The 14,630-nt window shown below is 37.2% G+C and overlaps 1 protein-coding gene across 1 annotated transcript; it reads left to right on the top strand.

Moving 5' to 3' along the window:
• The first annotated feature begins 8,568 nt into the window (after positions 1-8,568).
• LOC149656757 (uncharacterized) lies at positions 8,569-9,644 on the top strand. Its single transcript, XM_089844623.1, has 2 exons — positions 8,569-8,827; positions 9,523-9,644. The coding sequence occupies exons 1-2, from the start codon at positions 8,569-8,571 to the stop codon at positions 9,642-9,644; spliced, it is 381 nt and encodes a 126-aa protein (XP_089700749.1).
• The last annotated feature ends 4,986 nt before the right edge of the window (positions 9,645-14,630 follow it).

Genomic DNA, 14,630 nt, shown 5'->3' on the forward strand with positions numbered 1-14,630 from the left:
GTCAAAGACTTGTGCACAGAAAGATTCCATGGACTTGTGCAAAAAAGAGACGCCATGGACTTGTGCACAAAGATATCCATGGACTTGCGCACAAAGAGATCCATGGACTTGCGCACAAAGAGATGGCATGGACTTGTGCTCAAAGATATGTCATGGACATGTGCACAAAGACTTGTGAAATTTAAATCAGACCTAATTACCCACCATTTGTTTCATAAAGCTTAACAAGAAGGCCCCCGCCAAATTGCGCTTTTGCGCAACTACTACACTGCTAGCAACTATTTTCCCGGCGTCATTTTTAGTGTTTCTATAATTTTTGGTGTTTCTTTGTTATAACAAAAGTCAAATTAGCCAGAAATTGTCAAAATGTATCCTTATCTAACCTTCTTAATAATTAAGAGATAGACCTAAGAATCTTCTATGCACAATATTGCACTGGCTTTTATCTTTTTACCCAAATCGTATGATGTGCATCAACGATGAGGGTATTAGTTTGACCTGCCCTGTTGTAGTACTCTTACCCGTATGCCTTTGCCAGTGTCAAATTTTCGTTCGTCATTAAAGGGAGAATGAATGGGTGAGGATTGTGTTGAGGTGATATTTTTCGTTCGTGTATTTTTAAATGAATGGACTAAAATAGAAAGTTTAAGCGTTGCATTTAATTGTACCATAAAGGTTAATCATTGTGAATTGTGTTTTACGTTTTCTCGATTTAAGCCCAGAGAGAGGATTATGGCATTGCCTTAATTTAAAAGGGACGGTTTAATACTCCCTTTAAAGTTTCAGTCAGCCGTGGACAATAAGAATTTCAAGCTTTCAATCCTGCTCCCCTATTTGAACATTCAAAGAAATCGAGAGGAATTTTAAAAGCAAAAGCAAGTATATACTGATTTTATTTTTAGAATTGTCTTAAGGTGGTGTTTATTACGAACCCAAAAGTTACGTGTATTTCACTAGAACTCGAGACGAATTTTAAAAGCAAAAGAAGGTATTTACTAACTTGTGTCCCGGGAAATTACAATTAAAATATAAACAAATTTATTGAAGTAAGCATTATGGGTAATAATTATGTTTTAGAGTAATCATTTCAGCACAGTTAAAGATAGCGCATAGTGGGGATAATGACCCAGATTTCCTGTATGTCTCTTAAGCGTTAGACTGTGTTACGGGTATTCGTTTTAGCCCTGTTAAAAACTACTCATCGTGGCGCTTCTCACCACCGTTTTCAGTTTTTACAATTACAACAGAAGTTAGAGTTGTGGGTAATCAATTTAGCATAGTTAAAGGTAGCGAAGCGAGGGGCTATTCACAGAAAATTTGTTTGGTACGGTACGATGTGGGTACTATTATGAGACCAGCCCTTGGGCCATCTTGTTCACCTCTGGAACTGAGGAGCAATAGCTTCATTAAAACATAAAATATTGGTAATGCTAATGTTTGTCTTTCTTGTATGATTGCCAAGGGCGGCTTTTTTTCAATATGGCGATTAGTAGTAGAAACCACCCAGATAGACATGGATCCAAGATGGCCGCCATGCCATCAAACTCAAACCAAACTTCCACCCAAAGATTGTACTGAAATCTCACCTGAACTACCCTGCCTTCCAGCCTGCTGTCGTCTATGGCTATTTTTTGGGGTTTTACCCATTTTCCCCACCAAACAAGGCTGGTCTAGCCCTTGCAGGGTGTGGTCCTTTTAATCCTTTAATAAACCAGCCCAAACAAGTTCAAACCAGCCCGGACTTGTCAGGAATCCTACAAGTTCCTCGTTTGAATTTCCCGCCATAAAAAATAAACCTCTAAATACGTTTGAGAAACAAATACAAATATACGAATATAGATTTATTAATAACAAGAAAACCGTATCAGATAATAAAGAGCAACAAGAATATATAAAACAAAAATATTGACATAAAAAATGTGTTACATGCTGAATCCTAAATTGAAATCACCTAAATTATTTACCGCTACTTCTACTGGTAATAAAATCGGTGCGGCTATCAATTGGGTGACCCAATGGTCTCTTTGGATAGCTTGTGAGGTCTTCGGATTTTTGACGTAAATCTCTACATCGATTCATAAAGCTCTTGAACATTTCGACGCGGCTTCTAGGTCCGGGACCAAAAACGACAATTCAAATGAATCGGTGTGACTATCAATTGAGTGACCCAAATGCTCCATCGGACAATGTAGGAGGTCTCCGGATTTCTGACATAAATGTCTTGCATTTGGTCCCGACCTGAATTCTTCTAGGTCCAGGACGAATCGTTTTCGCCATTTCTTGATCCCGAACCGGCATCGAATACTTTATGGATGTTATCCATAATAATAAAAGACACGCAGGGTAGTCGAGGAGCGTTAGAGAACGACATTTTAAAAAAGTGGTATTGAATAGTTTTAAACATAATAACGTAGTTAAGCAACTTATAACTTTCTTTTCGAAACACGAAGCTTATATACTAAAATATCGAGGTCAAATTTAATATTAGAAAAGTTCTTTAGGCCATGCTGTCAAGGTAAAAAATTTTATGTTTTACCTACCCCACCCTTTAACGTACTATTAAAGGCGGATGGCTTATATAATGACCACCCCAAACAAGCTTAAACCGGTCCGGACTAGATAGGGTGTGGTCTTTTTTATCGGAATCGGGTCCCAAACTGGTTGATTACCTACCCACGTAGATGCTTCAAGGATGACGACTTTAAAGGCTTAACAATTTTGTTGTTTTTGATAAAAATAAATGGAATGTTTATTAAGATTGTCAATAACTCAATGGGTAAAGGCAGGGTTTACTATTACGGTAACCTAAAGGTGACAAGTTCGAATCCTGGCAAAGCCACCGAACCATTGACCATCGTTTTTTGTGTATAAAACAACGTTAGCCTAAAAAGTTGGTGTTAGTTGACAAACAAGCGTAAGTCATGAATGACGACTTTTTTAACTTTAGCGTCTAATATGTGTCTAGATATATATATCCAAAAAATACCCAGTCAAGTTTTAAAAATTATTTGCATCAGCCGTTGAACTTAAGTGGTGATTATGAAGTCGGTTTAGCGGAAATCATTTTTCCAAATCACTGGGGTTTTAAAAAATTTGAAATTCAGGTCATTCGTGACTCGAATCGTGACGAGTATGCGGATGTTCGAGAGCCTGTTGAATATCATAAATTAGAGTTACCAGTCAACCGCTATATTAAGAGCAAGGAGTACGAACATCCTCAAAATATTGGCAATATGTTAAATGATGATATTAACAGCCATCCTTATTTAAAAAACAAATTATCTTTCAAATTAGTTAATAAATACAAGGACGGGGCGCGAGAAAAACAGCTAGATACTTATTTACCCGTTTACCTGCAAGTTTTAGGAGATGAAAATATACGGTTCAAAATACCAGATGGTTCTCCCCTAGCCACCTTAATTGAGTTTAAGGAAAATACTTAAGAAGACGTCCCTTATATATCCAAATTTCCTGTATCAAAGCAAGCTAAAATATAACGTTAAATTACACTAGCAATTATGTTGAAATCGAAATTTTAAATGTTGGAGACAGTTTTAAAAAAAGATTTGATTACAAGTATGTTACCAAAGCCGCCATTAAGAGTAAAACTAGCCACGAAGTTCCGCCAATAAGAAAAGAACCTCAACCGGAATATAAGCCTCTAGCTCCATCTATACCTATTTTACCGCGAAATACCCCCTTTCTTCCGATACCTATTGCTTCATCTAAACCTTCCGTTGTCGTAATTCCAAACCCAACCCCTCCAACCACCTCAAAACCAACCCCTCCAACCCTCTCAAAACAAACACCTCCAACCCCCTCAAAACAAACCCCTCCACCCAAACAAACCCCTCCAAGGCCACCCAAACAGTCACCCCCTCCACCACCTCCTCCGAGAATACCCACACCCCCTCCAACACCCCCTCCCAGAATACCTACAATCCTCCACCACTCCCTCCCAGAATACCCACCCCCTCCACGACCCCCTCCGAGAATACCCACACCCCCTCCACCATCACGACAAACTTTTGGATATAAAGAAATAATATCCTTGAAGAAAATTTCTCCTCACCTTGCACGTGGCAGTTAAGAACAAAATTTTCCGTTCGTCCCCCGTAGAGAGCGCTACGGGCTGTTATTTGAGGTCGAAAAGTTAAACTTTTGCAAAAAGCCTTAGCTTCGGCGTTTTCTTTTAAAAGCTTAGAAAATTGACACTCAAAGATGGAGGTATATTCGTAGCCGGGCTTGTTCTCTTTAATAAACAACTCTCTATCTAGAGTGCGTTCGTACAGAAATCTGTTGCTGGCCTTGAGTTGGGTATTGTAGACATTAAGTTTTTGGCATGGACAACCGTGAAAGTAACAACCGTGGAAATCATAGATTTTGGGAGGAGTTTGACATAGCCGTCAACTAAATAGCGACCCACGCGATATAGACCCCATAGCTTAAAGCAGTTCGCAATTTTACATTTTCCGTTTTCTCCACCCAAGCGAGATATTTTAAGCTAATCTGACTGTAATTAAATTTTGCGTTATAGCCGCTAGAAGGAACAACACCCATGCTGTAGGGTTTATACTACTTGTTAAGATAAATATTGGTTAGAGCACCCGCCAAAGTGTTATTTTTTAAGCAAAAGGGGTCTAATTTTGCTAGATCGACGTAAATTTTTCTAAAAGCTTCGACACCTTGTCTCAGGACTCGGACATCTTGAATGCAATATTTAATAAGCTCTTTTTGATGTTATAAATAGATCCTTCCTTTGACGCGTACCAAGTTTGAAAATCCCGATAATCATTACGAAGCCTCAGGGATGACGCCTATGTAATTGAGATTTTCTTCGGTATGAAAATCAAATGGAAAAAATCCTTTCGCCACATCGCCGAGACTAAACATGCTGGTGAAATTACGCAGAGGTTGACTAATGTAATTAAAGCTATCGAGAAATCTAATTTGCGGTCCCTCGAGATGAATCATAAGGATTTTGCTGCCGTCAAAAATGACGCCAGGGGTCACGTGCCTATGAACTAAAGCGTTAAGAATTAAGAAGTTATCGAAAGCTTTCGCTTTCGCGTAATGAGCTACGACTTACGTATTAGATACGTTTTACGTTTTTATCTTGGCAAAACCACTTGTTCTACGCTAAATAAAAAATTTAAAAATTGCTCAACGCAATTGGGGCCGTAATAAATTTTGGTTCAAAGCCAGCTTCAGTTTGTACGTCGCAAACTAGTAAAATGGCGACGTGGATATTATTTCTGAGAATAGTCTCAATGTCGTAATAAATAAACCGCGAGTCTTTCAATTTGATTTCCAAAGGCATAACAAAATGTTCACCTGGCGGATGGACTATTTTACATTGAGAACATTCGGGAATGCAATCGTGATCGTCGCCCATAAGCCGCCCGCATTCTAAACATCGTTTCTGACTGTCGCAGGTCCCGTTAAGTAAATGAGTTTCGAAACAAGGGCCTGGGAAAAAATAGCGGTGGCATTCGTCGCAACGTTTTAAAACGTCATCGTTGGTTAAATGAAATGCTTCTCCTTAGCACCAAAAACAAATATAGGGTTTTGTATCCTCAGGGCATTTATGCTCTTTTAACAAATTATATTTGTAAAACGACTTTAAACATAAATCGCAAGAAATACAACCCCCCATCATGCCGTGCCTAGTTTTCGCGGGGTTTATATGGTCGCCAATTTTTAACAGATAGATAAAATTAGGAGCGCGTGGTCCTTTGAAAAATATGGTAAAATTATTCGCAGCATCCACTATCACAATCCGATAATGGGGAGCTAAATAATTTTGAAATTTTTGAATATCTTCTAGAGTAACGAAACCTTCGGGGACGCCGGCTTTTCTGTGCAAGATTTTGGCAATATTACCTTGAAGGGCGCTATTGCGTTTCAGTTTGAGGAAAGTTTCCAGGTTAAAGGGCGGACTTTGCTTATTTTGTTGATAAAAATGGCGATCGGCCAGCTCTTTACCCAGAACTAAACTCCGAGCAAAACAGAGGCTGTCATTGTTTTCCATAAAAAAAGTGGTTATTTTGTTTTAAAAATATTCCAAATTAACCAAAGTTCTATTTTTAATGGATTTGTACAATGTTCCTATATTTGCATCGAGAATTACAAAAAATATGTCAAACTGAAAACCTTCGCCATTAAAGACAAAGTCCCGACTAGATTGCGTTACTCTATAGATGGTGCACATAATTCGTTTGCTAGTAAATTTCTCAATTTTTATAAATTTAATATTTTCGGGGGTCGTCAGTCCGGGGGAGCTTAAAATAAATCGAACTCGATTATAATCGGGATTTTCGGTTACTTTTTTGCGTATAACTTCATCGAGAATTTTTCGAAAAATTCGAAAAAAATCTTTAGTTGGAATGTCGTCCTAATTTTTAAAAGCTATACGCAAATCAATTTGTTTACAGTGCCACTTGCGACTCGTCTTGTCTATCTGCCGATCAATTGTATAAACCCGGTTTACCTGCGAGTGTTCTTCTTCCCTATTGCTACCCTCCGAGTCAGTCCCGCTGCTGCTGCTGCTGCTCGCGCTAATTTTTTTAATTTCTACCAGAAAAAAATTAGAAAAAAGATTGTTTGTAGTTGTATTGTTAAATAGATACGTACTTTACTGGGAGGCTGCTGCTTGGCTTCGTCGTCCTGCTTCACCGCCTCCACCAGCTTATGGAAGGCGTTAAGGAACTTAACGCCTTCGCTGTGGTTTTTTTAAGGACTGTCTTCAGTCGCTTATTATCACACTCCCACACCTTGTCCGGCTGGGAGTTTTTGATGTCCGAAAACTTGTATGCAGCGACGTCTACGTAAAAATCCCCCTGGCGTGGGGGGACTTTGGTTTCGTAATATTGGCCCTCTTTACGAAGGCGAAAGGAGCCTTCGATGCCGCTGGAACCGACGATATTTTTTTGGAGAACGTCCTGAACGAAGGTAACGTCGTCAGAGTCAATAAGAACTTCCGGGGGCGGCGGTCGTACAAATTGATTTAACGTACGACGCCCGTGACTGGGTCCCGGTCGAGCCCCGGGAGAAGATGGTGGTGAATCAAGCAATGATTGAGATAGAGACTGGGATTCTTGATACTGACTCATGGCTGGTTTAATTATGAAAATCCAATGCCCATTTCCGAGCTTTTATACAAAAATCTCAGGGCCATTTTTAGCATACAGGCCCAGACATGTTTTTTTTTCTATTTTTAAAAATTTGTTGTTACGGAGAACACAACCTCATTTTACTTTTATTAAAAAATATAATTATGTACAGATAAACGATTTTTTAATTTAACCTAAAATACATTTTTTTATCGTGGAGTTGATACTAAGCATTATGAAACATCTTAGCATACCTACCTATATAAAAAATACCTAGGGTTGTAAATTTTCCGGAAAATTAAAACGCGGAAAATTTTCCGCTAATCGGAAAAATATAAAACTAGCAATTAAGTGAGCTTTGAGTCAGTTTATCAAATTTTAAAGATTTAAAATATTCTCCAGTTATTTTGCCATCTTTAGTAGATTTATTAAAGTACCGCCAAATATTAGTGGTTGATTTTCCTATAATTTGTGACTTTAAACAGGGTTAACAAACTTAATAACATTAACAACATAACACCTCGTTTCCCTTACAATGACGCAGACGATCACTATCCTTTATGCCTGATAATTTTAGTTTCATTTGGGTCTCTTAACGGTATGGTCTCGACTCTCTAACGCCTTATACCGTCATAAGAGCAAACAGTAACCCTATGCATGCAAGCGATAGTCAATGAGTGAGCTTTTCCTATAGAGAATAGGGGTCACTAGACTGTGCCCTTGGACAATTTTTCCCCCTCCGAATTCACCGAAAACAAAATAATGAATGTTTTGAAAAGAAAGGCAATTAAAAAATTTTAAAGTTTTAACTTTTAAATTGAGAAACTGGTAGCGGAAAAATACGGAAAATTTTCCGGAAAAATATAGCTCGGTCATTTTCCGGAAAATTTACCGAGCGGAAAATTTTCCGACTTACAACCCTAAAAATACCCCTATAACTTACTATAAATATACATTTACTTAGATTTAAATCATATTAAAAAAACCAATTTCTCTTCCTCCCAAGTAACTCCTTTTTTCACCTTCACTGATAAGTTTTTTATATAAGGCGACCTCATTTGAATTATTCAAAACACGCCCATACAAGCTTTGCATACGGATAAAACATACCCCCAGGCTTCTTTTCCTCTCAATATAACTTCTTTTTAACCTTCGCCGAGGGTTTTTTATATAAGACTATCTCATTCGAATTATTTAAAACACGCCTAAACAAGTTTTGCATACGAAAAAAAAACTTGAACCTCGGGGAGATTTCTGTTTTTTATAACTATATATCTAATTAACTTTTGGCCATTTATCGAAAGATGTTTTTTGAGAATCTTGAGAGCATGCAACTTTTCTAATATTAAATTTGACCTCGATAATTCAGTATATAAGCCCCGTTTTCAAAATGAAAATTATCAGTTGTTTAACAACATTATTTTATTAAACACTCTTCTACACCACTTTTACGAGGATGTCTTTCTCTACCGCTCCTCGACTACCCTGCCTGTCTTTTATTAAAATCCATCCGGCAGCATTTATCCCGCTACGCGCTACGCCCCAGTCGGCCGGACTGGACTTGTATAGTCCAGTTGATACCATGATCGAACCTCACGGTATCAAAATTTTTTCGACTGGAGTCGGCGTTATACTGCCGGCGGACAGCTACGGTCGCATTGTCAGCCGTAGCACCTTAACGGCCCAAGGGCTGTTAGTCGCCGAGGGCACGATAGGTATGTTTTTTAGCTATTTTATAACGCCGAAAGTATAATATTTCTTAACAACAATAGACGGCGACTATCTTGGCCCTCTAAAAGTGGTCGTTGCAAATGTAGGGGAGACCCCCTACGTTGGCTGGCGGGGCGATCAGGTCGCCCAATTGATAATCAAACCCTTTCTATTATTAAGACCGGTGGAAGTGGCGGTAAATAATTTTAATTTTAATTTAGGATTCAGCATGTAACACGTTTTTATGTTGTTTCTACACTCTGATCCCCACGGCTCGAGGTAGTGGAGAGTTCGGCTCTACCGGTTTCTAGGCATTTTTTTAATGGTGGTGGGTTTTTTATGTAAATATTTTTGTTTTTATCTATTTTTGTTATTCTGTATTTATTTTATTGTATATATATTATATATTTCATATTATTAAAAAATCTTTAATCGTATATTTGTATTTTCTTTTCAGACTTATGATTTTTAATTAAAGGCCTATTTTTTAGCTCCGTCTTAATTAATCTCTCCAATAAAATTATCTCTCTACTTACACTCCGCCTAATAAAACAAGTAGGAACCAATTAGAAATACCGCTTTCCTTACTAGGATGTTACGAATATAAATATATCATGTATTAGCTATTTAGATATCATTTACTATCGTAACCCGCCCAATATGTTGTGCCTCATTTTCTTTTTTGTTTATGTGTTAATAGTTAACGTTTTGTTAACGCTTTACGAAATTGAGCGGCGAAATCGAAAACAATTAGAAACCAGACCCAGCCGTTCCTCGTCTGATCGCTCTTCCGAGTCAAATAACGATATGGGGTCGACGTAAACAATGAACTCTTTGAGAGATATTTGTTTATTCCTACTTCTCGTTGATTATCTTGTAATAATTTATTTTGTATTTATTTATTACTCATATCTGTACCTTTTATAAAAAGTAAATATCTAATGTAAGTGTTTTTTATTAACTTTAGGTTTACAGAAAGAACGGCCTGTTCGGGCATGTTTGGGTTCAATAAAGGGTGACGCCCATTACTAGCAGGCAAGGGGGATAACGTCAAGGTTGAATATAGTTTTAGTTTTGGTTTAAGTTAAGAAGATGACGTCATGGGGGTTGAAAGGCTGGAGCTCATGGTAGTATAGCATGGTGAAAGGCAGGGTATGAAAAAAGGTAAGGTTTTTTAAATAAAATGGGCCAATATTTTGGGTGGATGGTGGCCATCTTGAGGGTGGCGGCCATCTTGGATCCATGTCTATCTAGGTAGTTTCTACTACTGCGATTAAACTATCAGACACAGAGCTGTAAAATTTTGTTATGAATTTCATGTGGTTCCAATCATATTGTGCACCAATTTTCATAGTTTTTGAAGATGAATGTGGAAAACATTGTAGCTGCCATTCCCGGCAGCCATTTTCCAAGATGGCATTGAAACCTCGCTCTCTTCAGCAGGGGACTTTAGTATATTTTTTGTTGGGTCAAAAATAACACACATATGTCAATTTTCATCATTTTTGTTTTAATGTTCTAGGGAGGGTTGGCAAAAACGGAAAAAACCGGCAAAAATTGGCAAAAACCATTCCCCGATTAAAATGATAACTAGAAATACTAACTTTGGCTTTGTTTTTGTCAATTGTGTTATTATAGGTCTTCCAACTGCTAATATGTCTCAATCTTAATCAGTTTTATAAAACATATTTTGTTTTAAACGTTCGAGCTAAATCCACTTATAAAATTTTGCTCACATTCGAATGATCCTAGTTGCCTCGCATTTGATAGCTATACAATAATTTTGAACCAATTTCTAGCTTTAACCTACTTCGAAAATTTGAAGTGAACCGTATATTTAGGTGAAGATCAAACTGAAAATGCGATGCTTTTCGGAAATGTTTCACTGTTTTAAACTCTCTACGAGTGCTAAACTGAAAATTAGCGAGTTTCAAAAATAACCGATTTTTCATTTATTTGTATAACAGGCCAAAACGTCCTTCGCCAAAACTGCCACGCGGTTTTTTCCTCTATATTTATACAGAGAATGTAACCTAATTCATGATTATATTAGAATTTTGTACGTTTTATTTTCAATTGAAATCCAAATTTTTTTATTTTTTAAATTTAGTACGCTATTTCCACATAAGGTGGTAAAAACCGTGGCAAAAAGGAAAAAAAAAACGCGGTTTTTCCACCACTGGAAAAAACGTGCCAGCCCTGGTGGCTGGTTCTAGGACAAACCTTTAAAGTCCTGGGCTATTAATAACTTACTCGATTGAATCTTTCAGCAAACAAGAAAAGATCTCAAGAACTTCTTGGCGCAACTGAGTTTCGGTCCAACGCCTGTCCAAAACCATTGAATCGATTACAAATCCTTTTGAGTGCATGATACTCTTCCTTTGACCTTTGGGAGCAACTTTGATTGTGGGACTAGGCAAAAGGACCAATTGCTTTCGAAACTTCTCAGAATTCGTGTTTTAATTATTTGACGATGTTTTTGTCTTTGAGATGGGTGTTTTCCACGGTTTTCACCTCCTTCAAATGAATAAATTAGCATGTATTTTCAAATTCACAATCTAAAACACTGACAGCAAAACATACATTGATTCATGATACGTTCGGAAATAGAGCGATAGTGTTTACCATTTTACCAGTTGTTTTCATAGGGACTATTTAACGGGATTGTAAATGGTATTATTCTCAGTTTAAAGACACCCGCGTGGACGCGAATTGTGATGTTTAGGGGTTCGAAAAAGGACTTTCATTTCGGAATCAAGGTCAAGTGTACATGTAAATCTCCTTCCCTTATTACCAAGGCTTGTTCGTGACTTCATATTTTCATTTAACGCTTTTGTCCACGCGTCGCTCCCGAGTTCGACTGTTTTATTCATGGCAATTTTACCTTGTCATTATTGCTTTAATCACTAGACGACGAATCTTCCTTTTTTTACAGCAAAAGTCTGAATCCAAACCAAGACTAGAGCGCAAAAATTCAGCACCGATTAGCTGGAGGTCTCGATTCTAAAATGTAAAGTTTTCAACATTCTAATCCAGAGGCTTATAATCCACATCGAAGTTCCCATCAGAAGCCCCCTAACAGCTCGGTTTTGTTAATGAAAAATGTCGGCCAGAATGAAAACAACAGTGACTTGCAGATTTATATATTTTCTCGACAAATGAAGTTATTCCTTTACTTAAAGGACAATTCTCATTACGACATCAGTTCATTCAAATTTACAAATTTGTTTCTCTGCATTATACTAAATATTAATGAAATCGTTTGAAACGTACAAACAACACTATTAGTTAAAAAAGGTGCAACTACATTTCTGGAAACAATTTCATTCAAGATGACTGCGAATTGGAGAAATCTGTCACACAACTTAATGTTCCCGCAACACTCTTAAAAATGTTGGGTTGTTTCTGACCCAAAGGGGGTTATTTTTCAACTCTTTGCTGGGTCAGTATTTAAACGACCCATTTTTTGGGTTGTTGTTCCTTGACCCTAGAATTGGTTGTTTATTTGACACAATGTTGAGTCAACGTAAACGATAACTAAGATTTGGGCTAAACAGTAACCACATTACTGGCTAAATTGTAAAATCATATTTGGGTAAAAAAACAACCCTAGCAAGGTTTAATTGTAGTTTTGACGCAACTTTGGGATAAAAGGTAGCCCTTAAATTGGGTTAAATTCTTACATAATTTTGGGTTCAACGAAACCCTAATTTGTGTTGTTTAAAACCTCTCAAAATAGAACCCAAATTGCTGTTTATTACAAAGTTAAGCGTTTTTTCCCACCTCACGTTCCATATTTCAGCTTCCACCATATTTTAAGATCGCTGATTAGTTTAACCTGACGGATGTCACGGAGAGGTTCTAATTTCTTCTGTTGTTACATCCCAGGGCACCGCATTCGCAGTTGGAAAATCGGAGCAAATGTGCTCTCAATTTCCGGACCGCATTTACAGGTCTCAGATATGTGGAAAATTGCATTCCACTTATACTGGCTATTATTCCATTGTCTGCCTAGCTCCATCATCCTGTACTTAAAGGTCCATCCCACATGGACACCAGTCTGTACATACTGGCTCCAAATAACCACCATCGTCTGGTCTTTTGGTCCATCCTACATGGACACTAGTTTGTACATACTGGCTTCTACTCCATAATCATCGTTAAAGTTTAGATGTACGCGGCGATCGGCAAGGGTTACGAGAAACGTTTAACCTCCCAATGGTGGGGCTTCCACCAAAGGTTCGTGCAAATGCGCTGTTCTGATCCATTACTAAGATTCGAAGCCTTTTGTACCGATTTGAGTAAGACGAAACAACAGGCGTATACTTCATTTAAAACGTCAATATTAGTCTGTATCTCAATAATATTCAATAGTTATTTTTTAAAAACGATGCAACCCGCATTAAAGTAAATAACTATTGAAGAAAATGTGTAATATTAATTGTATTTATTTTAATATTTAAGATAATCATGTTTATCAACTCAAAGTTAATAGAGAAAGAGTAACAAAGTCGCCTCAACATCCATCTAGTGTACAATATCGTGTATTTGTATGCTAGGTTTGCCTAAAATTGCAAATGACCCAATTTGGGTTACTGCAATAACCAAATTTTTTGGCTTTGAAACAACCCCATACCAAACTACCAGGGAATGTTTATTCAACTGCTACTGGGTTTGTTTTTTAACCAAATTGTAGTTAAAATTCAAATAGCCCAACTCATTCAACCCATGAGTTTTAAGAGAGAAGATGATAATTTCCCAGGTAAAGCAGTCAACGGTTTTTGACTGGTCAGTCAGCCGGAACCTTTGCTGAATGAATGTCAGATCTCAATTGTAAATAGTTTACAATCTTTTTAAAGCGTGCGACTAGAATCCCAATGAGACTCGTTCTTTAATCGGACCATTTAACGTTAACTGGAAAATGACTAAAATACTACACGGTTTTAGAAAACGAACTGTCAATCTTAATTCCCACTTTTCACACGGTATTATGATTTTTGGAAAAAATTGGGGTGCATCAGGGAAAACAGACCAATACTTCTACAATACCGTAACAACTAACAATGCAATATCCATAATTTCGTTCCCAAGAATCTCATCATTATACATAGTTAGGTTAGGTTTTGCTTGAAAACGCGATGAACAACTGCTGTGAAACCATATTACTCCTTGCCTATAACCTCACCTAAATCGCTTCTATTTTGCCTAAAAGTTAAGTAAGAATAATTTTATATACTATTTACTCCGTTATAAATTTCACTTTTTCCCAAATTTGTATATCGTACAAAAGAGCAATTTATTGAAAGGGAGACAAACAAGCTATTCTGGTTTACTTTTTGTATGAGGGTCAAAAGATTTATAAAAACTCACCAAAATATTTACCTTGACTTTAAACTAATTTTTCAAAGTTATAGTTAGATAAGGTAAAACATAACATAGAGCGTTGTAAATGTTTAGGGGCCCTAATAGTTTCGTGTTATTTTTTAAGCTGCCCGATATGCGAAGGCGTGTTTCGAATATCGAGTGTTTTCGATCACTATAGAAAGGTTTCCGCTATATCATAATTGAATAACAAATAAATAAGTTCAACAGGTGCTTTGAAACAATAAAACAAAGTTATGAAAGGAGCAAGCAAACTTGAGTAGTTGCCAGTCTCGCTTGTCGCTTCCGGTTTCTCGGATATACAAGGAAGAGTTTCCTGATTGTTTTGACATTAAACACTAAATAGTCTTTGGACTATGATGTTATTTGTTTAGAAAGTAATTTTTTACAACTTTTAAATTAAATAAAACTATGCATTTTTCAGAG

This window comes from Phalangium opilio, unplaced genomic scaffold, assembly GCF_054372755.1.
Source record: "Phalangium opilio isolate 3A_F unplaced genomic scaffold, DU_Popi_V2 ptg000077l_1, whole genome shotgun sequence".
Classification (NCBI taxonomy): domain Eukaryota; kingdom Metazoa; phylum Arthropoda; class Arachnida; order Opiliones; family Phalangiidae; genus Phalangium; species Phalangium opilio.